Raw genomic sequence first — 27,416 nt, 5'->3', positions numbered from 1 at the left:
AGTACCACTGCATGTGTGGTATCAGTGTGCAGTAGGTTGATACCAGTGCATGTGTGGTATCAGTGTGCAGTTGGGTACTACCAGTGCACGTGTGGTGTGAGTATGCAGTTGGGTAATACCAGTGCATGTGTGGTATGAGTGTGCAGTAGGTTGATACCAGTGCATGTGTGGTATCAGTGTGCAGTTGATTGATGCCACTGCATGTGTGGTATCAGTGTGCAATTGGTTGATAGCAGTGCATATGTGGCATCAGTGTGTAGTTGGGTAATACCAGTGCATGTGTGGTATCAGTGTGCAGTAGGTTGATACCAGTGCATGTGTGGTATCAGTGTGCAATTGGCTGATACCAGTGCATGTGTGGTATCAGTGTGCAGTAGGTTGATACCAGTGCATGTGTGGTATCAGTGTGCAGTTGGGTAATACCAGTGCATGTGTGGTATGAGTGTGCAGGAGGTTGATACCAGTGCATGTGTGGTATCAGTGTGCAGTTGGGTAATACCAGTGCATGTGCAGTATCAGTGTGCAGTAGGTTGATACCAGTGCATGTGTGGTATCAGTGTGCAATTGGTTGATATCAGTGCATGTGTGGTATCAGTGTGCAGTAGGTGTCTTGTTGGATAAGCACTGGACTGGGATGTGAAGCTGACCTGCCCTGTTTTTGCAGCTGTGTGCAGACATAGTCCCCCACTCCGGGCTGCCTCCCCGCCTGCCCCGCCCCGTGGCCCACGCTGACCTCACACATGGCCCGCCGTGCGCTCCTGTGAAAAGCAGCCAAGCTGGACACCGCAGCTTCGCACCACCACGCCTCCGCCTCCGCCCCGCCCCCCTCGGACCCGCGCCGCCCGCAGCCGGCGCCTGACTCCGCCCCCACTGCCGATGAGGTGCAGTACGTGAGCGAGGCCCTCAGCCTGGAGGACAGCATCCACCGAGATGCCGGGACCATCACCGGTACGTTCCCCCACACACACCTCTCAAACTCATCTCATAGTGCGGCCCTGTCCTTTACTCCAGAACCTGTGCCATGTGAGGTCATATAAGCCTGGTGCTGTGATGTCACCCTGGAGCGCAGGGGTGCTGTGGCCTGTCCACTCAAGAGCTCATGACAGGAAGGTCATGAGCTCTGGGCTCACTGACAGGAAGGTTAAAGGCTTTAGACTCTGTGAAAGGCGGGATATATCCTCCAAACACACTGACATGAGTAATATGAGCTTTCAGTTCAGTTACTAGAGGATTATGAGTTTTAAATTCAATGGTAATGATGTTGTATGGATTAAATGTTGTTTGGATTAAAGTTGGCCACACAACCACACTTAGTTTTGATTTGATTTTATTTACCACTGAAAGCTTCCTCCGGTTGGACATGGTATCACATGCCTTAATAAAGCCATTGCATGTTCTGTATAGACTAGCTATATGCACATTTTATGTTTTGTACCCTAACTCTGTCGTACTAGAACATCCTTCCTCACTTCTGGCACTGTTGTTGCATAAGCAATTGTTTTGACTGTAAATATTTGTAGTGTGCTGTGTGTTATGCCACTAAGTTATAGAGCATAATTCAATTTATGAATGAGTGCTTTCCTTTGTGAGTGGGAACATTAAGTTTTGTTAGATATAAATATCGTACACTAAAAATGGCCCTGGGGAGAAGCTATGGCCAGGCGCATTAGTACTCTACAGCAGTAATGCACTTTATTGCCAATGTCTCTACCTGGTTATGTTTTCCAGCCCCATAAAAAGTTGGAACATGTAAAAACAATTCTTAACATACAAAACCATATGCATGTGATATTTGGCATGCAATGTTCCAAGATTTATTTATTCCAAATGATTAGGAATAAGAGAAATAGAATCCTACCCCTCCCCCTCCCAAAAAAACACCTCTCTTCCATCCCTTCCATATGTTAATTCTAGTGAGAAAGGATTACCTGTAGCAGGGGTGTTATGTGCTATGACCATTGCACTCTCAGTAATTGCCTGTTTGGGATGTTAGTGATTTATGAATGTAGACCTTTTCTTTGTGCTCTGATTGTGAGTGTGTAATGACCGAGGATCTGGTGAGGCTCAAACTCGGGTCTCCAGGGTGAGAGGTGGCCGTGTTAAAGATGAATTCGCCTGGGCGGGTCCTGGGTAGGCAGCCCCGCTAGCAGATCGCTACGCTACTCCCTCTCTTCCCCAGAGCCTGTCCTCACATTTGCATGTCACTCACAGGCTACCGTCCCCCGTGAGGACACGCCCTGCCCATCTAAGCCCCGCCTTCAGAATCTCACTTCTGACACCAATGTAGTGGCCGAGGATCTTTAGCTGTGCTAAAGATGAATTCACCTTTAGCAGGGCTGTTAGCCCCTCTAGCGGATTGCTACAAAGTCACTAACTGGCTAAAATGTAAAATGTTAATGTTTTTCATTGTCCATTTTGGTCCATTTAGTCACAAAAACAGACATATGGTTCCTAATGCATTTAGTCCATTATCAGTATTATTAGCCCATCAAGTCTGGATCTTTCTGCCAGTAAATGGATGACATATTTAAGGCTCAAAATTTCGAGTTCAGTGGCCTGGAATGAAAGCCTGGCTGGGATGGATTTTATTGCGGTGAGGAGATTTGAATAATTATTTTCCTCCTCTGCGCTCCTCAGCTAAAGCCGGGTTCTGAGAAACAGGCTGACTCCTTCATTTACTCTTCATGTGACAACCTTTTCCAAGGCTGTGAGAGACGAGTTAAAAATAAAACAAAGCTGGAAGGCAGTCAGGAGTCACTGGCTCAGTGCTTATTAAATACCAATACTAGACTGAAAGGTGCTTCCATGCTGTTTAAATACCAGTACCACAGTACCAGACTGGAACGTGCATCCATGCTGTTACTCTGTTTAGATACCAGTACCATAGTACCAGACTGGAACGTGCATCCATGCTGTTACTCTGTTTAGATACCAGTACACAGTACCAACGGAAGCATCATGCTGTACTCTGTTAGATCCAGTACATAGTACCAGCTGAAGGCATCAGGCTGTTACTCTGTTAGATACCAGTACCATAGTACCAGACGGAAGGTTGTCAGTGCTGTTACTTACATTAAGCCCAATAAGTGCTTGTCACAGAGAATCTGAGTGTCCCACAGCTAAGCCCATATCCGTTCACTGCAGGGATTGTGGCCCAACTTGAGTACAACACCTTAAGAACCGTTACATTTTATGGTCTCACACATGATGAATCGCTGTGGCTAAAATTAAGCTGTGTCACACAAAAGTAGCCAAGGGGAAAATCAAGGAAGTTTGTGCTTTGAGTCATTAGTCTGTGTTCTGGCTCAATCAACGAGTCCCTAAGCTTTCACAGCTAGAGGGTCAGTGTTTACTCTGTTTAGATACCAGTACCATAGTACCAGACTGGAAGGAGCATCAGTGCTGTTACTCTGTTTAGATACCAGTACCATAGTACCAGACTGGAAGGAGCATCAGTGCTGTTACTCTGTTTAGATACCAGTACCATAGTACCAGACTGGAAGGAGCATCAGTGCTGTTACTCTGTTTAGATACCAGTACCATAGTACCAGACTGGAAGGAGCATCAGTGCTGTTACTCTGTTTAGATACCAGTACCATAGTACCAGACTGGAAGGTTTGTCAGTGCTGTTACTCTCACCCAATTAAAGCACCAATAAAGTAGCCTTATGTCACAGAGAATCTGAGTGTCCACACAGCTTAAGCCCATATCCATGTTCAACTGCAGGGAATTGTGGCCCTAACTTTGAGTAACAACACATTTAAGAAACCGTTACATTTTTATGGTCTCACAGCATGATGAAATCGACTGTGGCTAAAATTAAGGTTGTGTCAGAACAAAAAAATGTGAGCGAAGGGGGAAAAAAATCAAAGGTGAAGTTTTGTGCTTTGAGTCATTAGTGTCTGTGTTCTGGCTCAATCAAACGAAGTCCCTACAGCTTGTTTCATTTCAGCTAGAGGGTGCAGTGACAATGGAAATCATACAACAAATTTACAGCTTTGTTTAATCTGTGCTACTATAAATGCCCTTCTTTATAGCTCACAGTGACTTATCAATTCTGTTTCTCTTAGTTCTCACTAGTGACGGCCTGAGCAAGATAACCGACTGGCAGGTGTACGTGCGTGTGCGTGCGTGCATGTGCGTGTGTGTGTGTGTGTGTGTGTGGGTGGGTGCGTGTGTACGCGTGGGTGCATGTGTGTGCGTGTGTGCGTGAGCGCGTGCATGTTCACGTGTGTTTTATGTGTACATGTGTTTATACATGTGAGCATCAGCGTGTTAGTATTATGTATTTGTATTAGAGTGGTGTGCTATTTCGGAACTATTTAAATAGTTTTTCAAAGCTATTTTAAAAGTTTGCTTTAATATAAGTAAGCTAATATTTTTCACATATATAATATAGGTCACACAGACACACTCTCACACACAACACAAACTCAGAAACAGACACACACAGTAATTGCAATTACTGCTTTACTCTGCATCTGATGTTTGTGAAGTGTAACGTAGGAACACTTTATATGACTGTAAAAGTGGAACGGGATTATTATGTTTTCCACTAACATAAACTGAATTCCACTCACTACTATTCCCCATTAAGTTGCAGATTAAATTATATCTGAATGAATGTATTCTGAAATACATGCCTGAAACTTTTAAAAAGTTTTTATATGGCACTACTGCATATTTAAATACGTTTATTAAAAGCAATATTTGAACACTTTTAAAGCATGTCTCTGACAGCACTATGTTCCGTATTTACACGCGTGTGTGTTTGTCAGTGGGAGCCACAGGAAGTGTGTTAAGTGCTTTCTCATAGGCAGCCGTATAGGCCTGACAGTAAACTATCACTTCCTCCTGACTCTGGAGAGTAGAGTGCTCAAGGGCACTCAAGGACTGATTAGGGGTCTGCTGTGGGCCCGTGCTGCCCCCTGCTGGTGGACTGTTCCCTCAGAGGGGCGTCACTAAATGCCTACTGCTCAGACATGGGGCAGTACCCCAGAACAATACAAAGTGAAGTATATTCAGTGGTTACCTCATCCTTTCCTAATAATAATATTAATAATTGTGAAACAGATCTTTAGTTTATGCATCCTCTGGCCTTTATAACTGAATGATTTAAGGTACATTTTCCTCTGAGCAGTTGGTTTTCTCTTTATTGTGGACTTGAACTCAGGTTCGTTGCTCAGTGCTGATGTAGTCTGTAAGTTATGTCGGAAGCTCTTTTAGACGACAAGACACAAAGCACTCACTGGAGTCTTTATAGAGTGCTTTTGTTTCTACTGTATAAAGGAACCATGGTGATTGTGGTCTTCACCGTATCCAATACTAAAAATTATTTGGTAGACCTAAGATACTAGACAAAAATGTACCAACATTTGGAAGACCCTAATAAGGATCCTGTTGGCCAGGGCTTCCCAGTCCTGTTCCTGGAGATCTACCATCCTCTAGGCTTTCATTTCCAACCTCATTTGGCTCACCTGATTCTACTAATTAACGACTCAATGAAATCTCTAGTCCAGGGGTGTCAGACTGAATCCCAAGGGGGCCACAGTCTGCGGGTTTTTACGTTTTGCCTTCAATCAGCTGCCAGTTATGGCCTTGAGAACAAGGTTTGGGGATTCCTTTGCCAATCAATGAATTAAATGAAGCACTGGTGCCAAAAGCACCTTGTAAAATAGCAGACACTGTAGCCCCCAGGAATGGAGCTTGACGCCTGTGCTTTAGCCATTGAATGAAGTGTGCTTTCTTAAGGTTAGCATGGAAATTGTACAAGGTGGTAGATCCCCAGGAACAGGACTGGGCAGCCCTTCTGTAGGCACGTTCTTCACTCCTCTCTGAAGGTTCATTACAGGGTGTAAGTGATATGGACATGTGGCACCATCTAGTGGACAGGAGGTGAAACTGCAAAGACTAAGTATTGGATGTACAAATTCAAGAATTGTTAAATGATTGAGAAGAAACATGTATGTGGCTTAAATAGTCTTCAGATAATTTTATGCTGTTTATATGAAAAAATATGTTTTGGAATTCTTATAACGATTCATCATTTTACATTAAGATAACATCACATTCACAAACAACACCATAATTGGATTCTGTCAACCCATATTATTTTTGGTATTATTACTTATCACAATATTATATTAAGCACTCCTACATCATAATGCAGCCAAATATTATGATACAGTTATATATAACTTATGTTTGTACTTCTTAATTGTAAAGCCCAGTTATATGGGTACAGTCAGTATTTCAGTGACTGCCCCCATTAGTGAATGCTGCATGTCTGCTTCCAATCAGTATGCATGACCAGAGGCTTCATTTGTGAGTCAGTTGAAGTATAACATAGTTATTTATTTTACAGAACTCTTTCAAACTCTTGAGGGTTTTTTTTTGCTTGTTCAGCATTTCTCGTTAATGATTAACCCTCTCACAGTGAGGTTCATTTGGAGTGGGGCATGTCACAACCTGGACTTTGTTATGTGTTGTAAAGTGTGGCTGAGTTATCAGCATCTACTTCTGACCCAAGTATGGCTTTTGCATTTATAAGAATTATTTCATGCTGAAGAATGAATTTGTTAATGTGTGTGTGTGTGTGTGTGTGTGTGTGCGCGTGCGTGTGTGTGTGCCTACTGCCTACTGTGAAATGTTAGTTGGTCCAGTTCTTTATGCCACGTGTTGACACATTTTAAGTGCTCTTCCTTCAACTCTAGAGCAGCACATCTAAAGTTCTTTGAAGTTGAGTTCTTTGCACACTAGTTCCAAGTGTTTTTTTAACTGAAAAACTCCCATCTATGAAATCCTTTATGGATTGCCTCAGACCTTTTTTCTTAAAGCACCCCACCCCACCCCAGTGTGGTACAATGGTGTATTGTTCCCGGTGAGAACTGTGACTCTTCACTCAAACACTTGGTCATTCTCCTCCATTAAGCCTTGCCCCATTCAGGGCTTGATGCATTTCCTCAAGTGTTCACATGTTAGTGTGATTCTTTTCCTGAGCCGGACCAGCACAGAATGTTCAGGCAGGCCTCGGTTGCCATGGCATTGAGGAGCTGTTTTTCTGTTGGGCTCAAAGGCCTGTTGTCAGGCCTGACGTAGAACAGAGGAAGAGAGAGAGAATTCCAGCTGTAGGGAACACAGAGCAGGAGCAGCTCTGGAGCTGGACTGTGTGAACCCTCCAGTCGGGCTGCTCTGGGCTTCTCTCTGCTGGCTTCGCTGGTACAGTACTGCTGATGGCAGCCCGTCTGGAGGCCTGAAGGCGTGCCTCCTCGTCTGACATGGGGAGAGGTGGAAGAATGGGCTCAGCATTTGAGCCCAGCAGCTGCCCCAGTCTCCAGCCAATTGGATCCCGCCCAGTGGAAATGCACAGCGAATAGTTTTTGGCGCTGCCCTCCCCCTCACGCGGGTGACGTGTGGAATGGCACGTCTGCAGGTTCGGTGTCTTCAGCGCTCTGTTTGGCAGCTCTTGTATTTTTGATTAGAGAAAGAGACCGTTTGTCTCTCAGCTACATAGCAATGCGGAACTGAGAAGGCTTTCTAAATATTTACATTGAGAGAAACGTTAGAAGCTCCGCTTTGTGGTATATCTCTCCTATTGGCTGACAGCCATGCTGAGTAGAAGCCTCCTGTTTGTAAAGCCTGTGGGCGGGGCGAGAGAGGTCCCCAGCTGTTGATTTTCTCATCTATTCCGCTCGTATTTTCTGTTCTGTCGCTTTGTTACTTATTTACAGGATTAACTTCTTCTCATTCAGGAGGCTTGGCAGGGCACAGGCTGACATTTATCCAATGTCATTTCCCTACAGTAGCAGAAATAATTCCAGCACACTGTCATACTTACGTTCATTAGGTATGGTGACATCACTGCCAGCTGAATGTGAAAAGCAGTAGAGTACTGGAAATACTCTAGTTCTACTGTAAAGGACCATTATATTACCTGACCACATTAAATCAAAATTTATTTCTTGAAAAAGGCAAAGCAGTTTTTACACCAAATTCCACTGAGTTAGGCTTTGCACTAGCCATTTAAAAGGACTCCAGGTTAATGCCTGTTGGCTCTTTTGCAGTAGAAGTTGATTTGCTTCCAAATTCAAACGTCTTCCTCTCCAAAACTGAACTTCAAACTTCAGACAAGCAATCAAGGACCGAGTCGGCAGACCAACTGTGTCTGTCCTCTATTTGGAGACCCACCCCCTTGCCCCCTCTTCCCCTTGGCCCCTGGCCCCTCCTCTATCCCCACCCCCACCCCTCCCCCTCCCCAGCCCCCAGCCCACAGCTCAGAGGACAATGAGCGGCCCAGCACTGGCGGCCCGGCGGCCTGGCGGTAATGAGTCTATGTATAGTTAGGAAGCTGCCGCCCATGTGACTGCCTGCGCTGGTATGCGCAGTTGGCAGGCGGCGCGGCCGTGGTCTCAGTCGCGTTCCCCCCGTCGTTCTCGCGCTCTCGCTCGCTCTCTCTGCCCTTTCCTGGTGCGTTGTGGGAAATGTAACTGCCGGCGACTGGAGGCAGAGCCCTGGGCAGCGGCACCATGAGTAAGTACCCGACGCTGACTGTGAGCTGGGGGCTGTAGCCCTGTGTAGCCGAGCTTAACTTTGCGCTCAGCGTTACGACGTTTCTGGATGCTAATGCGCGAGGCTTGTTGTTGGATGTGGTGTGGCTGGAGGTCACTCCGTGCTCCATCTCGCTTTCCCTCGTGTGGCTGTTTAGTACCGGGACATGTTTTGACCTTTTAGATTAAAGGTCACAGAGTGTACTGCTGACAGTTTAACGTGTAAGCCACAGCTCCAATAAAATGTAGCATTATAAGGGCTGGAACATTTAACAGCATACTTTAAAAGCAATGTTTAAAAATGAATACTTTTGCTGGGAACTGTTTGAGAGTGGTGACAGTTCCCTTTAAAGAAGCCTGTTGGAAGGGACATGTTTGGACCTGAACTGATTTTTTTTTTAACGTTATGCGCATACATCACATGTACTTACTGTGTTTGGATTATAGTGTAACATGGGCATGTGTGTATGACTGGCTGTCTGTGTTTATGCTGATATTTCTATGGTGTATATAATTGTTAAACGTGTCCATTGGCTCCTGTTCAAGGTTGAATCTGTTCTGGGGTCAGTATCTGTGAGGTCTGGGCGGGGTTATATTGTGTGAAAATTCCGGTGAGGTAGAGGAGAGAGGAAGGACAGTGGATCACAGCCAACATCGCCCTCAGAAATGCATCTATAAATACAGTCCGTCCACAGATAATCAGCACTTAACACTCAGCAACTGCTGTTCAACGCCTATGCATGTAGAAATTACCAGAGATGAGAGCGTGCAAAGTTTGAGTCACTGTCCTTCTTTCTTTCAATGTATGAATTGTGTGTGTGTGTGTGTGTGTGCTTGATTATTTTAAACAATTTTAATTGTCTTTTCAAAGAAGCCGATGTTATGGGCAGCTGTGTGGTGCAGTGGTCTGTTCAGTGAATTTATAACCGGAGGCCTGAAGCTTTGAACCTTAGCAAAATGCACATTTTGAGTCCAGTATTTGTCCCAAGCAGTTCTTCGGCTCATGCTGTAGCACACAAAGCAGAGAGAGCGAGGAGGAAAATAAAGGCAGTAAATGTGATTTATTAGATACTATCGCAGCCAAGGCACTGAGCAGCATGCCACTGAAAATCAGCTGACCCAGGTCAGGAATGAAGTCACACAAATGAGCGGTGAATTAGAAACAGTGTGAGTGTGCACGTCAAAAGTGAAGGGGTGAAGAGGCTGATTGGAAGGTATTGATTTAACTCCAGAAGCACGGAGCTTTGCAGTTGTAAAGAGTTGTATATCCCATGGTCTTAAGGTTTACTGACTGCAGGAATATTAAGAGTTTAAAATAGGAGAGGTTTTAATGAGTCAGTATTACAGCGCTATGTCTTTGCTATTCTTTTAACGACAGTAAGTTTTACAACCGGCTCCTATAGACAGCGTGATCGGAGAAATCTGGTTTATAGTCTGTCGTCCATCTGGACTCAGTAACCTTGTTATATACTCTTGTCAGTTGCAGCTCTATGGGGATGACTGATGAGCGTTAAAAAATGTTGAACTTTGTTCTCGTTTTTCCAGGAAAATTGCCTCCACGTGCAACAGTGTTGCCTCACTGTAAAAATTATTATTTTTTTTTTTTAAGTTGCCTCCCTGTGAAATTTCTTAGCATGACGTAGCTGGCTAACCAGCTACCTGTGTCTCTTGTATCATATAAGTGCTTATACATGTATCAGATGGACATACATGTGCCTGTGTAGCTTGGTCCAGCATAGCTGACATTGCTATATTAGTACAACAGAAAGTACCAGAATTAAGCTGCTTGACTTGGGAGCTAATGGGACCAATTTTCATTTTAACTGTAACTTGGTAGATAGCTTGCTAGCTTCAGGAAAGAATTATTATCACTAAACTGCCACAGAGCTTTGAGTAACTGACTTGTTTTTAGGCTTCTCCCATTACATTACATTACATTGCAGGCATTCAGCAGACGCTCTTATCCAGAGCGACTTGCACAACTTTATTTAGATATCATTTGCATCCATTTATACCGCTCGATATGTATTGAAGCAATGCTGGTTTCAGCTCAATGCTCAAGGGTACAACAGCAGTGCCCTGCTGTACCTGGGAACTGAACCTGTGACTTTCAGGTTACAGGACCAGCTCCTTACCCATTAAACTACACTGCCGCCCAACTCGTTGTGTCCATTCGTCTGGCTGTGCGCTTGGCCCTCTGCCTTTTGCCTGTTTTCGTCTGGCTTTAGGAATGTCCGTCTTGCTCTAGACCTGCGCGCGGCATCCCTTTTTATAGAACAGAGTAGCAGGTTCTCTCTCTCACACGCGGCTCCTTTGCAGCGCAATGCTGACTTTATTTAAGAGGATAAAGCTCTGTTACCGTGCCAGCAAAAGCCTGTTTTCACAGATTATGTCAGTGTTTCCACAGATCAGCGCTCCTCATACATCAGTCAAATTCTACTAAAAGAGAAGTCTACTGAAGTGTGCATTTTGCTGGGCTGGCTTTGGTGACAACACTAACATCCTTCAAGCTTGTTTTATGTACTGGGGGGGAGGTGGTGGTTAAGTTATGGTCCTTATAAATTAGGAAGCTGACTTACTCCCTTTTCTGGCTGTATAGCTTTATACCGTTATCCATATTATGATTAAGGTTACTCCCCTGTCTGTGTGTGTAGCTGTACAAATACCATGATCCATATTACTTGAATTTCCCCTATCAGCAAGTCCTGTGATTAAGTACAAATAATACAGTCTGATGGCTTAGTCTGTACTGTATCCTGGTGAATAATAATTCCTCAACATGCCACAAGAGGTCTTACTGCACCACTGTGGGACATGGGAGGCAGCAGTGACAGGAACCGGCACACTTCAGCCTTACTCATACGCAATGTGAGGGAATGTGAAGTGGCCATATTTTCCCCTTTTTCAGGTCACATTAAATCAGACTTAACTCTTCATTTGGATGTAGATGTAACAGTAAAGATCTTTTCTTCACATATGTTACAGTGAAGATCACTCTTTCCCTGCAGACTTGTGTAACAACATAGATCTTTTCTCCCAGATGTTACAATAAAGATCTCTCTCTCTCTGCAGATGTGTGTTACATTACTGCTCTCTGCTGCAGATGTTACAGTAAAGATCTCTCTCTCTGCAGATGTGTTACAGTACTGATCTCTCCCACAGATGTTACAGTAAAGATCTCTCTCTCTCTCTGCAGATGTGTGTTACAGTACTGATCTCTCCCACAGATGTTACAGTACTGATCTCTCTCTCTGCAGATGTGTGTTACATTACTGCTCTCTGCTGCAGATGTTACAGTAAAGATCTCTCTCTCTCTGCAGATGTGTGTTACAGTACTGATCTCTCCCACATATGTTACAATAAAGATCTCTCTCTCTCTGTAGATGTGTGTTACAGTACTGATCTCTCCCACATATGTTACAATAAAGACCTCTCTCTCCCTGCAGATGTGTGCAACAGTACTGATCTCCCAGAGGTGGAAATCATCAGTCTTCTGGAGGAGCAGCTGCCCCACTACAAGCTGAGAGCGGACACCATTTACGGGTATGACCACGACGACTGGCTGCACACGCCGCTCATCTCGCCCGACGCCAACATCGACCTCACCACCGAGCAGATCGAGGAGACCCTGAAGTACTTCCGTAAGTCTCTCTCCTTCTCTTTCTGTCTCCCTCCCTCTCTTTCTCTCCCTCCCCTCTCTCTCCCTCTCCCTCCCTCTCTCTCTTTCTCTCTCTAGCGATGGCTCTCTTCTGCGGCTGTTCTCTCTCTATGTCCTCGGTCAGCACCTCTCCAGTGGGGGTGTCTGTCACATGGCTGTGGAATGTGATAAATACTGGCGATGTGTTCGGGCCTGCTTGTGTCCAGGGCTGTCTCTCAGTATTCTGCTTCTGCTCAGTGTGTTCACATGGGCATATCAGTTCAGCTGTTATCACATACAGCTGCCTGTGTGACATGAGAAATAATAATGAATGAATATGGTCAGGTTTCAGAAGACCACAGAATAATAATAATAACAATGGTGGTACAGTAGGTAGCAAGAGGCACAGCAAGAAGGTTCTTGGTTTGAATCCCAGCATGGGCCATTATGTGTGGAGTTTGCATGTTCTCCCTATGTCCATGTGGGATTTCTCCAGGTACTCTGGTTTCTCCCAGAGTCCGAAGACATGCAGGGAGACTTTAAATTGGTATGACTGTGTGAGTGAATGGTGTGCGAATGGTGTGTGTGCTGTGCGATAGATTGGTGACCTGTCCAGGATGTATTCCTGCATCTCGCCCAATGCAGGCTGGGATAGGGTCCAGCACCCCCCGCGACACTGACCAAGATAAGCGGGTATAAATAATGGGTGGATAATAATAATACTAATAATAACAATAATACATTGCATCTCAGTTGGGTTCCAAAGCCATTACAGCAAGAACATGGATTGAACATGCATTCGCTCGGATCGTGTGTAATAGCGCAGATAAGCGATCTATTTTATGCTTGTGCATTATAACAAAAACTTGTGTGTGCTGAATATTTTCCACATGAGCGTCCGCATTCACACTGCGTCCCTCAGCAGAGTGGGCTTAAATGGCCGGCTGGGGCGGGGGCCTGTGGGCCGGTGTCTGTGGCAGGATGAGTCAGCTTTGTGTGCGCGTGTGGCTTCAGAAGGCCAGACAGGCATGTGACCTGGTGTCCCTTTCACAGCGAAGGAGCTGTCCTGTGAGCCTGCTGATGTCAGAGCCCAAACTGATGATGCAAACACAGGCTGAAAAAAACGTGAGAATTACAGGATGGTAGAGGATCTGCACACGTGCATCCACTGACCACCATTAGGGGGCACTTTAGAGCAGAACACGTACTGCTGATACAGGCCATCCATTTTAAAATAGGGGCCTGTCAATCTGTCAGGTTCCTTTCCCCCTGAGGTACAATGGCTTTCACTTCCTCTTTACCTTTTACCTTTGACCTCTGCCCAGCCTCCAGGGGTCACTGTAATCAGTGTTATTTTAATTTAGCCTATTTGCATACATTCCGAGGGTGAGACTTTGTGAGCCCCAAAGTAGATAACACTACCATGTGCTGCCAATCACTGGTGTGTTTTAGCCAATCAGAGAAGTAGTAGTCTCAAAACACAGAGAATACTTTTATCTCTCTTGAACCCTGGGATGCAGTTATATTCTGCTGCACGGTAGTTGGGGTTGCCATGTTACAGTTCACTGGTAGGATATTTTATATGGCTGGTGAGTGTGTATGGGGGGAGGAGGGGGAGTCTACAGGCATTTTCATCCCTCCCCCAGGCAGAGGAGGCGGGACTCATGCTGAAGGTGAACTGCTGGTGATGTGTAAAGCCAGCAGGCCATCGGCGCTCTGAAGTTTGTTTGCTCTTGATGGGATGTTAGACTCAGTCCCCAGCCAGCCAATGGGCATACACTGCTTTCTGTTCCAACCTATTACTGTGTCCAAAAAGGTTTGGCTAATCCTTTATGTACAGTACATCTACCCAAGTTCATCAAAACAAATACAGTGCGTTGAAATATTCCCAGAGAATACAGCAAAACGTTCCGCTCAAAAAAGTCAGACAGATAGCCTGATAAAGTAAGTGCTGTGTGTGTTAAGTTTGCAGGTTTCTGTGTTTCACAGGCCCTGTCAGGCTGTGACTGGGTCTGGTCTGTGTTTACACTTTGTACACTTTGCCCTTGTCTGTGATATTGACTCGGTGTAGGTCAGTTCTTAATACACGTGTCCTGGTCTTGAATAGGGTGCTAGTGCTTTGGCACTTTTTTTTCACCAGAAGGTTGCAAGTTTGAATCCTGTGTATGTCTTTGCTGCTGCATTTTTAATTTAAATGGATGTGGGAAGTGGGTAATAAATAATTCACATAGTTATTCCTGCAGAACACATTTTAATGAAGGGTAGTGGCCACAGTATATATTAATATAACTGTTTTCTGAAACGGTGACCTCATCTCTCTGGAATCTGGAAACTGTCTGTGTGAAATTTCTGTGCTCAGCCTCAGTGAATATTTTTTTTTTTTAGGCTGAAAATTATGTGTTGCTTTAATGTTTATAATCTCAGAAACAAGTGTGTGAAGGCAGCATGTCATTGTAGGCCCCCACCCCCCTTCTCTCTGTCACTGTGTTTTGTTTGTCTCTTGCATTTGGCATTTGCATTTGGGGAAATTACAGGCAAAGCATAGCTCTGCTAAACCCTTATGTATTGTCTCCCTGCCTACAGATTTGGGGAACAGGGATTATTATTGATGCATAAGGATGGTTTTCATTTGACATGCGGTGTTTTCACTTGCATCATTGTGTTTGGGACGTTTGAGCCCTTTGCTGCATAACTGGCAACGTTCAAAGGAAGAGATGAGGAGACTTACACCTGTGTCTATGAACACTGAATCTCACCATTACTGTTATGCAGTCTAAGGTCTGATTCATGTGTATTGTACCATAGATTGTCTGGATGAATTGGAATCAGTAGTTTGTAGCTTCTGGGTACATGGCACTGTTGTTCCTATGGATACACGCTTGTTAAACGGGGCCATTTATTTCGTAAGGGGGGCGGACTGTAACTGTGCTTTTGGATACATTGCGATATTGCAGTTGAGTTTATATGAGTAACCCCAGGAGGACTTTTAAATTGATACCGAGTATTATGCAATGGATCGTGGGACTTTTGTTTTGATAGAGAGCTCCATGAGGAGCTGAGGGACTCAGGAAAATGGCACGCGTGTCAGAGTTTTTCTGTATTTGTCTGCCATATTCTAGAGTGAACATTACTTATCCAGTTGAACCTGGAGTTTAATTATGAGTATAAAGAGCCCAAAGCCCTGAGGAGCCTCGGAAACCAAGGCGAAGCTGCCCAACCAAAAATGAGGGGTTGCACTTTGATTTATTTTGTTGTCAGTGAAATCATTAAAATGGCTTCAGAGGCAATGCACAGACATGCTGTTAAGTATCTGCTCCTCTGTTATATCACATATTGATGGTCACCTCCAGCTGACATAATTACTGTAGTATGTCACCTGTCCTGTTCTCCTGATGGGCAGGACAGTGTGTCCCAGTTCAACCAGTTCTGCGTGCGTGTGTGTCATTATTTAATGCTTGTAAATCTCTCGTGTCTGAACATTTTCATGAGCACAGGAGTGAGGAAGGACGCACACGCACACACACAGACACACACTCACCTACAGACTGCACTCATTAATACATGCTCCATGCTGCCTATTTTACAAGCATGCATCTTGATTTATTTTTGATAGTTTTTGATTTTTGTATTTCTGTATTCTCATATGTAAAATGGGGTGAGGAACACCCTCCCAGCAGGACCCCTGTACCTGGGACTCACTGTGGCTGGTACATTGCCCCCTAGTGTACCCTGACACAGTCAGCACATGTGTGGTCTGGGTTTATGTCTGGACCCTGGGGTGGGAATAAGCACTTTAGCTAGATGCACCAATGAAAATATTTTGCATTCAAAATGTTAATCTTTTCTATTGTCGTTCCTTGTTAAATCCTTTTGTCATGGATTGCAGTGCTAGCTTTATGGTGAGGTTACAGTACATTATAGGTGTTTGTGACTTCTATAATAATTTGGTTATTTGGTCATGCTGTTTTAGCACTCCTGTTAGGGCTCTCTTGTTATTTTAATTTTGGTCAGGTGGTTGTGCTTTCTTTAACCGTCTCATTTGCAGGACCAGTTGGCAGAATGGGGATTAGCATTAGTTAGCTGCCCTTCCTGGTCCTCTGGGTCTGTTAGTATGAGGGAAATGTGTCACATATGGTCAGACCCCTCATTTCTACCAGAAATAGATCTGAAATGAACAGGTGTGACCCACGAGTGTCAGAAATAAATAAAGGTGTTTGGACGTTAGAAGGAGCAGCCTTCATTAGGAGCTGGAGTCAGAGCCAGTCTCCATAGCAACGGATTATAGGAAAAGATGTACTGTGTCCTCACAGAGCGCGATGGGAGGTGGTGATTGATATAAGCTCACCGGGGGGCGTGTTTCTGTGACGTAGCCAATTGCGATTGGTTGCCTCTTCCCTGACTCCGCCCCCAGGATCGCTCAACCTTGAATCGGCAGCTCCAGATGCAGAAGTCTGGAACGTGCACGCTTAGCGTACCGTTTGCTGGTGTTTTGGGCTGCCGGTCTGGGCACCACCCCACACCCGTCCTCTGCCTGGGCTTCTGAAGGAGGGGGCATGCCGCGCGGGACGTGCTGGGAAAGGATGGTGACCGCGGCAGTGTGGGACAGGCGGGGCACTGCTGAAGGGCTCTGATGATGCAGAGATTCGTGGAGGCGGATTACTACGAGCTGGACTGGTACTATGAGGAGTGCACCGACGGTACCGATCCCTCGACCCGCATTCGCTGTGCTTCAGTGTGTCCTTTTCACTTTCATTAGGATAAAGAGAGGGAAAGGGAGAGAGAGAGAGAGAGAGGGAGGGAGAGAGAGGGAGGGAGAGAGCGAGGGAGAGGGGGAGAGGGGGGAAGGTGGCAGAGTGATAATGAAAGAAATACTGGTGGTGCAGTGATTCTGTGTGTGTGTGTGTGTGTGTGTGTGTGTGAGTGTGTAAATCTGTGGTAATGCCGTAATGCTGTCGTGTCCACGTGTCTGTGCGTGTGTTTGTGCGCGTGTGTAATGCCTTCAGTCTCTTTTCTGGCTATTGCATCAGACGCGAGTAGCTGGGGAGATGTAAACTCCCTCCTAGTGCAGCGTGTAGTGTGTACTGAGCTTGTAATATAGTCTGTAAAGACTAAAATATTCAGTAAATTTGATTTATTGATCGATTGATCTACCAGCAAGTTCACATTGGAGAAGGAAATGTTGAAAGAGCCAGTTCTGTGTAAATCAGATTAACTACCATTGTGTAAGTACATGTTTTTCATTTCCTTTGTTCCGAATGAGATTAGGTTATGTTTAAATTGGTTGTATTATGGGTAAAGTGATGCAGTTTGCAGTCACCGGTCCCTGGTGTGGTTTGTGAGTAACTGGCATGCTCTGGTTCTGTTCCACACATTGTGGTTATTAACAATTAGAGCGAAAGTTGTACATTGAAAACTGGGCATGATAGTACTGCTTCTCATGTTGCACGTATGGGGGAATCACAGTGAGGCTCTCCGGAGTGTTCCGCAGTTTCCCAGCATGCTCAGAGGGCAGAGGTGGATGGCGCCCTGACCTGAGGAGTGGTCATTTCTCTCAGTTGGGCCGGCGGCAGGCTGGGTCCCTTACAGCTCCATTGTTTGGAGGCCAGTGGGACAGTTTCCTAATGTTTCAGGCCCTGAGTCATTGAGCGCACTCCTCACAGTGCGCCTTGCATAACCGTGAATGGAGACGCGATGCGGTCTCCTCATTTTCGCATTTGAAAGGTTTGGAAGAGAACGTGTTTAGTGTTACACGCTGGAGGTGGGGTAGTGGGGCAGGAAGGTGCAGTGTGGGCACAGCGACGGGAGGGGGGGGGCGTACAGGAGAAAGAGGGGTGGGAGTGAGAGAGTGAAGAAAAGGAGGGAGGGGACAGCACAGAGAGCTGCAGATCTGGGAGATGCACGTATAGCAGCGCTCGGTGCTGATCACATGACCTGGCTCTGTCGCAGCGCATGCTGCTTTGGTGGGTGTTGGCCTGAATATTGATCACCCTGGCAGATTGGGGGGGGGGGGGGGGGGTCATGTGCTTCCTGGAGCAGCACTGGCACACTGTCCATTCTCCCTCCGCTTTACAAACCATCACAAAAGGGTTCACAGAAACGGGGAGGGGTTTATTCTTCTTGTATAACCCCCTGTTCTGGGCCTTTTTGTTTGTGGTTGCCACGGCGTGTCTGTTGGAATGCTGGTTTTTCTTCTGGGTGTCCGTGAACCTAAACCACAGCTTTCGGGACACCAGTGACACACAGCAGCAACAAAGGACAGTGACAATAAGGGTTGAGACTGAAGCGATGAAGTACAAACCGTCTTACCAGTGTGTCTCTTTAACGTGAATGCAGCATACCATTCCCTGTCTGGGTTCTCTTTTCTCTGTAACTCTCTGGGGAAGCAGCATCAGATTTCTTAGCAACATGGTCAACACAGAAGACCAGGAACTGGGAAATGAGTTCAAGTTTAACAGTGATAAACAGTGAGCAACAATATAGAGCAACAGTACATGCATTTAACCTTTTAGAGTGCATGTAATGTTTGAAACAAGCTTTCATTATAAGTGTTTGTTACATATTTATGTATTAATTTATTTAGCTTTATTAGTTGTTTTTAAATCTTTAACTAGTGTGTGACTGATATTGAGCCTTGTATTTCCTATTTTGTAGGTTTATACTGTCATCCTACTGAACAAATAGATTAAATATATAGTTTAAGAATAAGTCCTTTATTCTTATTTTTCATGGTCATGTAGTCTGTTTATTTTTCTGTTATGAACGGCTCTGCCCTCTACCTTGCAGTAGAGATTAGACCACTGCTTCCTGTTAGTTGGCGCTTTGCATATATTTGCAATGAGTGCAGAAGGACTCACCTGTGGTTATCTGTGGCCACGCCCTTGGGGCAGGTGTGTGTCTGCCCTGTATTGTTTCCATGGTGTCCTGTGGAAGCTACCATTCAATACAGAAGAAGAGGGGGGATCAGTCAGACCCAAAAGGACATAAAAGAGGATTGTGGTGGAATCCCGGGGATTTGCTACTACATTTGAGGCATATAATCATATGTAATCCTTTACCAGTTTATGAAATGATTAACTTGAGTGAAAGTCCTCTCTTAAGTGATGTGTTTGTGGATTACTTTTTTGTGACCCCCCCCCCCGCCTCCCTCGTGCCTGTGTTGTCTTGGTGCTGGAGCAGGAGCAGGGCACACGGGCACTGTTCACTGTGAGGGCGTGTTTAGGAAGGTTGGCTGTGGGAGCTGGACAGTGGCTCAGACATGGCTATGGAGCTCAGGCTGTCTGGGTCGGTGTAGTCTGTCACCCTTTGGAACATGTCAGAGCTCGATCCAGAGGAGGAGAGAGGAGAGTACTGCTATTCCCCTGAGCCCACTGATGGGCCACTTCTGTTGGAGGAAGATGAAAATGAGGAGGAGGAGGAGGAGTACGATGCTGATGATGATGTTAGTAAGGAAGAGTTTCCCCTGGAGGAAGGTACACTCTGTTTTTGGATGGTCTTTTTTTGTTTTGTTTTGTAATGTTTTGCCGAGCTGGTTTTTGCTCCAATCCTTGGCCTTTTGTTTTGTGGGCGTACTGCCAAGATGTGCGTTCATTTGCAGTGTTTATGACTGCAGATCCTATGCATGCATGAACTGCTGTTGCATTTCACTCCGGTGTCAACCATGTTTAATAATGTGCATTTCAAATGCTTTTAATGCATTTATTACTTGGAATGCCCTTATCGCTTTGTAAACAGACCCATGGGTCTATGGTAAGTGTACCCTGGAAACAACATTTGTCATGTTGAACTTGAGTGTGAGAAAGGAAAATGTCTGTGTGCATTCCTGATCCAGGACTGCGGGAAACGCCGTGGTCCGTCAGCATTGAGACGTTTAGTTCAGTCGCCTTCCAATGCTCTTAGATCCCTGAGCTAAGTGACGGACGTTGTGTCACTCCGTGCTTATTGTTATTTTAAGCAGGGAGCTTCGCCCCTGGGCGTGTAGTGTAAGCAGGTAGGGAACAGAATGCCATCTGTGTGCAGGATAAACAGGAATGCAGAGTGGCAAAACCTGCGCTTGATACCATCAACATCCAAATGCCATCGGCGCATGTCATTGTGTTTGCGTTCATCTCCGTTGACACGCTAGGTGCTTTATGGCTGCTGTGCCACTTTGTTTAATCCTGACTTTGTGTAATTAAGTTAAGAAGCTAACTTAATGTCATCACGAGTTTGTATTTATATTTTGAAACGTCCCTGCTGAAACGTGTCAGTTATTGCAAAGGACAAAACACTGTTGTGAGTGGATTGAATTCCTACATACTGTAGTTCTCTAAAAGAAGGAAAGGGAAACTACTGCTGTTTATTATTTCAGAGCAGAAGTGGGATTCCAGGTCTTACAATGAATTAACTTATTCCTTACAAACAAAAGATTTATTTTGTCGCACAATTAATAAGCTAAATAATTTCACAGTGCAAATAACACTTGCTCTCTGCTACATGTGTATGGTAACCATGGTAGCACAGTGCATTATTTTTGTTGTACTAGTTATCTTGTTGCTTACGAACAGGTTTTATTTGTTTATTCATTTTAAATATTGAAGAAAGGGCACAAAATAATCAGCCAAGTCATTTCCAGCTAACCACCATTACTATCACTGTCAAACTAATCCAAAATTAATGGTGCAAGGGATGTTGTTGTGTTTTTGGGGTGTACAGTCTATGTGTGTTTTTGGGTGAACTCAGTGTTCACTAGGCTGAGAACAGCTGCCTTTTGGAATGTTGCTTTGGAGTGGGAGGAGCTAAGCGATTTCCCACTCCGAAGCGACAGTCAGCCTGGCACAGGCGAGACTACACCTGGGGGTTGCAGGGGTGATGTTGGGGCTAGGGTGCACACCGCTGACCCCTTCTGACCTTGTGAGGTGTAAATTCAGATTTTCCCACCCAAGGTACAACATACGATTTGAATGTTATTTACAGTAACTGTTGGCTAATGGTATATTCCCTTGGTAACCCATTTGATTTTGTTTTGTTTTACAGTCCCATAAGTACAGTACTAGGTATTTTCCAGGTGTGCATGTGGTTAAAATAGAACATAATTGCGTAAGTACCTCTGGTAAAAAAAATATAAGAACATACTAAGAATCTGAAACACAATCCAAGTGACTTCCTCATACTTATTCAAATGTTTAGCTTGTTTGGATATACTTTCTTGGCAGCACCTCTATCAAAAAGTATTGTCTAATTTCCTTGGAAGTGCACTGTTACCCTCAGGCTATAACCCATTTAAACGTTTGATAACAACTTGAATTGATAGGTAATGGAGGTGGTGTTTCCACGTATTTCAGTTTTAGTTTCTTAGTATTTACTTTTTTTTTTTTTTTTTTTACCAGTGACAATGACCGAATTATGTGCTTTTCTTTCCACTTACTTACCTGTTAAATATTTACTACTGAGGGGACTGTACAAGGAAGTTACCATCAATTTATATGAAAACTTGTGCCATATATTATTATGAAGCCCTGCCACAGTTTGTAGAGGAAATTTCTTAATTTGAGGGAATGTTTAGTTCTTTATTTGAACTTTTTTAATTTTGTAAAACTACTGAATGTAAAATGTGTTGTTGCTGTTATTTTTACTATTACATTTTAACAGTGAACAGACCCATGCAGGTATTTGTGCTTTCCTTTCAATCACCAACATTAGACAGTCGGCAGCTTGAATGAATCACTCTTGCTGAAATGCATGCGCTAAAAAACCAGCAGATGTTTTCAGGACTGGATTCTGACATCCTTCATTTAGGCACTTTTCACTGCACGTAGTCTCCCCCATTGACCTGTGTTGGCTTCTACACACAAAAAATGTCACCCATTAGCATGCAGCTTGAGAAGAGTCTGTGTGATTGTTTAACAGTTTGTTCAATATTAGGTCATGATTATCTAATTAATCTGCCCCAATGCTGCCCTTGGATAAGGTGACTTCCTTGTACTGTTAATCAGTGAGAAGTACAACCAAAACACTTGAAGTGCTATCACCAACTTGTACTGAATTTGAATGTAGAAAGCACTGCATGCAACTATACAGGGAACTTTGTTTCTCAGGTAACTTTAGCACTGAGGACCCATCGTAACCGGGCAATGGCTGAATTGAGCACCGTGTACCACGGTTACGTATGATATCCCTACCCTCAGTAGCGCCCGCAGAAACGTGTTTACATGCGGCCTGATTTGCATTGTTTCCGCAATTAGAAAGACAGCTCATCTTCTGTGCAGCTTTGCACACAATGTACTTGTGCTGCTGACCCCCGTGGGACTGAACTCTTTTGCACCTGCAGTATATCACATTTGTGTGTAACTAAATGCTAATGCCCACCTTACCTGTGTTTACTCTCTAGTTGATGGTGGGGGAAAGCTAAAGAGCAAATCTCCTAACTTCTGTTTGGGAGAGAGCTTGTTGTGGTGAATGATTTTGTTTATGTACTCACACAGTGTGTAGCCCAGGAGATACAGCATTTGGTTCCTACTGTGAGCTATTGGTAAAATACAAACTAGTTCTCAGTAGGCGTGTACATGAGGATTAAATGTCTAATAATAGCAGGCTGTCTGTGAATCTTATCAGAGGGGTTACCCGTCACTAATAGCAAGCTTTTCTTAGCTGTGCAGGGGCCTCATTGTCCATTGTGTGTTTTGTGGGTGTATATTTTGTGCGTTCTGCTTGTATTGTGTGTACTCTGTGCGTATGTGTGCATTGTTTGTTCTGGCGGGAATGCTGTTTAGTCTCTGGAGCTGCCTATTATGGTACACATCTCTGTGGCAGATGTGGAGGGGCAGTGGCGGGTTCACATCCTCCAGCTTTGGCTTTGTCTCTTTGGGAGGCAGTCGCCCGTGTCATTAATATGACAGATCTTTTTAATTTAGTTTTAGTTGTGTTGCGGTTTTCACTGAGACACTGTCACAAAGACACTTACGGCAATAAAATGAAAACAGACAGGGAAACAGCAGGGCGTGACCTGGTTTAGCCTTTTGACATTGTTGGTTCTAGTAGGTAAGGGCTGCAGTATATAAAATATATATATCAATTTCTGCTCTTAATCTTGTCATTACTTTTTAGGATCCCCCCACCCCACGTTTCTTTTGAAGTCCATTAAGCAAATTCAAATCTCAAATCCTCCAGAAGTCATGGCCTTTGCTTTGGATCCCTCTAGTTGCTTCTCAAATAACTTGCATTATTATGATTATGATGAAAAATATGAATAAGAGTATCTTCTACTAATTTGACCAAGTGAGTCTTGATTGTCATGCCTTTTTGGACCCTGGGCCTTTTTCACACAGGAAAGCTCTGTGCAGCTTTGCATGTATTCTGTGTGTAGAAGGGTGACTCAGCTGGGCAGGCCCTGGGTGTGGAATATGTATCAGAGGTGCAGCTGATAAAGAACATGAGAGACAGAGCTCTGATGTTATCCAGCGTGCTGCACATTAGGCTGCTAATGGTGACGCCATTCCAAACACCCTGTTCCCTCCCTGGGGGAAAGATGTCTCCTCTGCCTCAAAATCACTCCTGTGTCACTGAAAATAACATCTTCCCCTCTCTCCTCTCTTCCTCTCTCTGTCTCTCTCTGCAGTTCTATGTGCTGAAAGAGTGGGCCAGATGACTAAGACTTACAATGACATAGATGCTGTGACACGTCTGCTGGAAGAAGTAAGTTTGCGCTGAATGACGAGCATTACGTGGCTAATGTGGCGGGGACGGTCGCTATTTTCTGCACCAGTGAGCACAGTTTACAGCGCAGCGCTGGATGGGGATGCAAAGCAGCCATACCATTAGGAAGACTTTCGACCTGAAAAGCAGAACTAGCTGAACAGCAGCCAGCGTGTTGCCATGGAGCTGCCTCACTCCCTGCTCGAGTGGTTCTGAAACCGGGCCTGGTCCACTGGGGCGTGGAGGCGGGGGGTGTTCCTGAGAATAGAACAGCAGTACAGTCCTCTGCTGAGGTTGAAATACTCCCCACCCCCAATCCAGCTAGTATTCTCTCCCTTAGCCTTGAGAAATGAAATAAGAGAGGTTTTGTGTGGGAGTGTGTGGAGGTGTGTTAATACAGTAATAGTGTCTAATGTACAGTCGTTGGAAATCTTGTCCTCTGGAATTAACTGCCTGGTAGAATGTAACTTTCAACAGCGGAACAGGGTGACAGCTGGTGTCACTTGTTTCTCTTTTTAGATTTTTTTAAAATTCATTTTTATTTCCCCCTTTTTCTCCCATTTGGAATACCCAGCATATTTATCAGCGCTCTCTGCCACGACATCTGCTGTCGGTTTGAGCGAGCGCAGACAGGCATGTGTTCTCCTCCAAAGCACTCAGTGTCAGCCGCTGCTTCTGATCACATTTCAGTTGATGGGCTCACACAGACATGAGTCTGAGGAAGAAGCTTCATGTGCAGCTCAACAGGTTGATTTTTGGGGTCATGATCAGCCAGCAGGCGTCACTACTGTGTGCTACAAAACAGTCACCCTTTCGTGGCTGCGGTCAGTACTGGTACAGCTGAGATTCAATACCAGACTGGAGGGCCATTCACTCTCAGAAACGGTGCCTTAACAGGATAGGCTACCCAACAACCCCTGCAGGTCTAATTCCTATGTTGAATATAAACCTCCAAACCTCAACACAATGTGTGCGTATCTACAATTAACACTCCACCCCAGAACCGTGTGTGTTCCTACAATGAACACTGTTGCTGATATGACTTATCAGTGCATATTTGTACTTTGTATTTTGTTATGACTTTCATCCTTCACTGAGGTCATTTCCTGACGTTCCGCTGGGCACCTCCGTTTGTCGAGAGCTATCTGGGCGAGCCAAATTGAATCTGAGTCATGCCATTAGCTGAGTATGCCTCCCAATCTGTGGGCTGGGGCACATTTGGCTTGTAAGGGTGGGGTGAGACACAGTCTGCCAGGGTTTCTAGGGTTTCTGCTGCATTGGCAGTTAGAGGTTCTCTGCTGTAGAGAACGCTGTGCTCTGTAACGCTGTAGCTTGCCTGTAGCACACTGTACGGCTTGTTGTGTGGAACACAGCCATCTGCAGGGGGGTGCATGAGAAGCACACAGGCCCAGCTGCACTGCTCTCTGCATGCAGGACAGGTGGCTCAGTGTGAGGAGAGCACAGGGCAACTGGCAGTTCCAAATGAGAGTGAAATGAGTGAGTGAAAGGGGAGAGAAGCTAAACAAAAAACGAAAGAAAAAGTGGAAGGGCTCTACCATGAATGTTATGATGGATCTGATATGAACCTATGGCCTGACGCCTTTGATATTTCTGAAATGTCTGTGGCCCCTCCTGCCTGCCGGTTTCTGGCTCTGTTCAGATGCTTTGTGAGTGCGAAGCCTTTCCACTCTGTGGAATCATGCAAAACTCATGCAAAGGCGGCTTCAAAAGACACCTTGATTTTCTCTGCATTGGCATAGATGGCATAACAGGGTCACGCATGGATTGGATTAAGGAAATGAATCTTGGAGTCAATATAATAGAGTCAATATTTACAATATAAGGAATTTTAAAACACACATTGGAGAGAAAGAAAGAAAACAAGAAGAAAGAAAGATATTGTAAATCTGGCCTATTTTGAATCGTGGTGAAAAGTGTATGTTCGCCCTACCCCGCAGTGTGGATGTGGCTCTGCCCTCTGTCCTTATATCGACCCATATAAAGAATGGAACTGTTCTGTTGGCTATAAATGAATAGTTGGCTGCAGATCTTATGTGGTTATATTTGTCACACTGCTGCCATGTGTGCGTTTGGATTGGACAGCTAACCCATCTGAAAAAAACACTGCCTTAATTCGGGTTCTTTCGTCCTATTAGGTATGAGACAAGTATCTGTGTAGTATTTATGGTTTTCTGTTTGGCTCTGCTGATTTATGTGCATGTGTTATTTTTAATGAATGCTATCACAACGATTGTGAAGGATTTTTAATATTCCATGGAAGACCATGTTGGAAACAAGTATTGAGCATTTTAACATTGTCCTCTGGGCTACACAATGTGTACATATTTTAACCCAAAAAAATCAAATAAAATCAACCAAATCAAATCATGCAAGGTAAATGTTCATTCTGTGGTGGAGTATTGATATGATTCTGGTAACGGATAGACTCAGTTTAGCCTTTTTGGTGCGTAGGGTCTCCAAAATAACAACTCTGCAGGAAAACATAGATGGAGGGCCCTCGCTCTTAAATGGCTAAAACCGTAATCAGTCCAATAGATACAATTTACTGATGGACATGTTTCAGCCAATGCCATTCTCAACATTGAGAGCGTCAGTAGCCGAAGTCATTTAAGAGTGCAACAGCCATAGTGGATCATTTAAAACAGTATGATAGTTGTCCTTTTCCAAGATGACATTGGGAGTATTTGCATGGCATACATGCCTCTTAGTAAAATCAGGTGTTAACTGTTCTGTAAGGCATCCCCTTTTGGTGAAAACAATTTGAATATCACATCTGGTCCAGCTCTCCACAGAAGGTGTGGCAAAAGGACTAGTACAGTACCTCACATGTACTGTACTGTACTCAGACTAAATGTACTTGTAGGACTGGTATTTTCATTCATGAAGGATGTCTTAGTTGTTGTGTTTTGAAGCATACCTACTGTGGGTGAGCCCATGTCACTGCCTCAGGGTGTGAGCCTTGTTCCTGCTCCCCTGTCTGCGTTCTAATCAGAGTGTTTATTCCCCGCAGAAAGAGCGGGACTTGGAGCTGGCTGCCCGAATTGGCCAATCGCTGCTGAAGAAAAACAAAACCCTGTGTGAGAGAAATGAGTTCCTGGAGGAGCAGGTGGAGCACATTCGGGAAGAGGTAAGGGGTGGTTCGTTTGAGGTGGAGTAGCCGGTCGGGGGGTTGGTATGCTGGTCTGGGTGGAGGCAGTGATACATTCAGGAGAAGGGCAGTGGGTGTGGCTTTACGGCTCAGCTGCTGCTTCTCATGACATGGTAGGGATGTCAGGGGGACGTCGTCATGGTTCTGTTGTTCCACTGCAGGTGTCTCAGCTGCGGCATGAGCTGTCTATGAAGGATGAGCTGCTTCAGTTCTATACCAGTGCAGCTGAGGAGAGTGAAGGGGAGTCTACCACCTCCACCCCGTGAGTTTGACGCCCTGCACCACTGCTAATCCCCACCTCTCCATACCTAAACACCACCTCCCCTCCCCGGACCCTCCACAGTCTTCTGCTCCCACTCGCCCTCCTCTAAACCACACCCTCCCTCCCCCAACA

The 27,416-nt window shown here is 44.9% G+C and overlaps 1 protein-coding gene across 11 annotated transcripts in view; it reads left to right on the top strand.

The window, feature by feature from the left end:
* Positions 1-765: 765 nt before the first annotated feature.
* trak1a (trafficking protein, kinesin binding 1a) overlaps positions 766-27,416 on the top strand; it is a 42,424-nt gene continuing 15,773 nt past the window's right edge. For 3 of the 11 annotated variants that reach the window (XM_064345573.1, XM_064345569.1, XM_064345563.1), the window contains exons 1-5: positions 8,298-8,529; positions 11,993-12,187; positions 23,777-23,853; positions 26,885-27,001; positions 27,184-27,284. In XM_064345573.1, coding sequence (XP_064201643.1) covers positions 8,526-8,529; positions 11,993-12,187; positions 23,777-23,853; positions 26,885-27,001; positions 27,184-27,284 — 494 coding nt within the window. In that variant the 5' untranslated portion in view covers positions 8,298-8,525. Of the gene's footprint in view, positions 949-8,296; positions 8,530-11,992; positions 12,188-14,026; positions 14,128-16,621; positions 16,881-19,347; positions 19,653-23,776; positions 23,854-26,884; positions 27,002-27,183; positions 27,285-27,416 lie in introns of those variants that run through there. The other 8 variants (XM_064345542.1, XM_064345519.1, XM_064345557.1 and 5 more) reach the window with 7 other exon arrangements.

Source organism: Anguilla rostrata, chromosome 1, assembly GCF_018555375.3.
Source record: "Anguilla rostrata isolate EN2019 chromosome 1, ASM1855537v3, whole genome shotgun sequence".
Lineage (NCBI taxonomy): Eukaryota > Metazoa > Chordata > Actinopteri > Anguilliformes > Anguillidae > Anguilla > Anguilla rostrata.
This window is presented reverse-complemented; position numbering and strand designations above follow the sequence as displayed.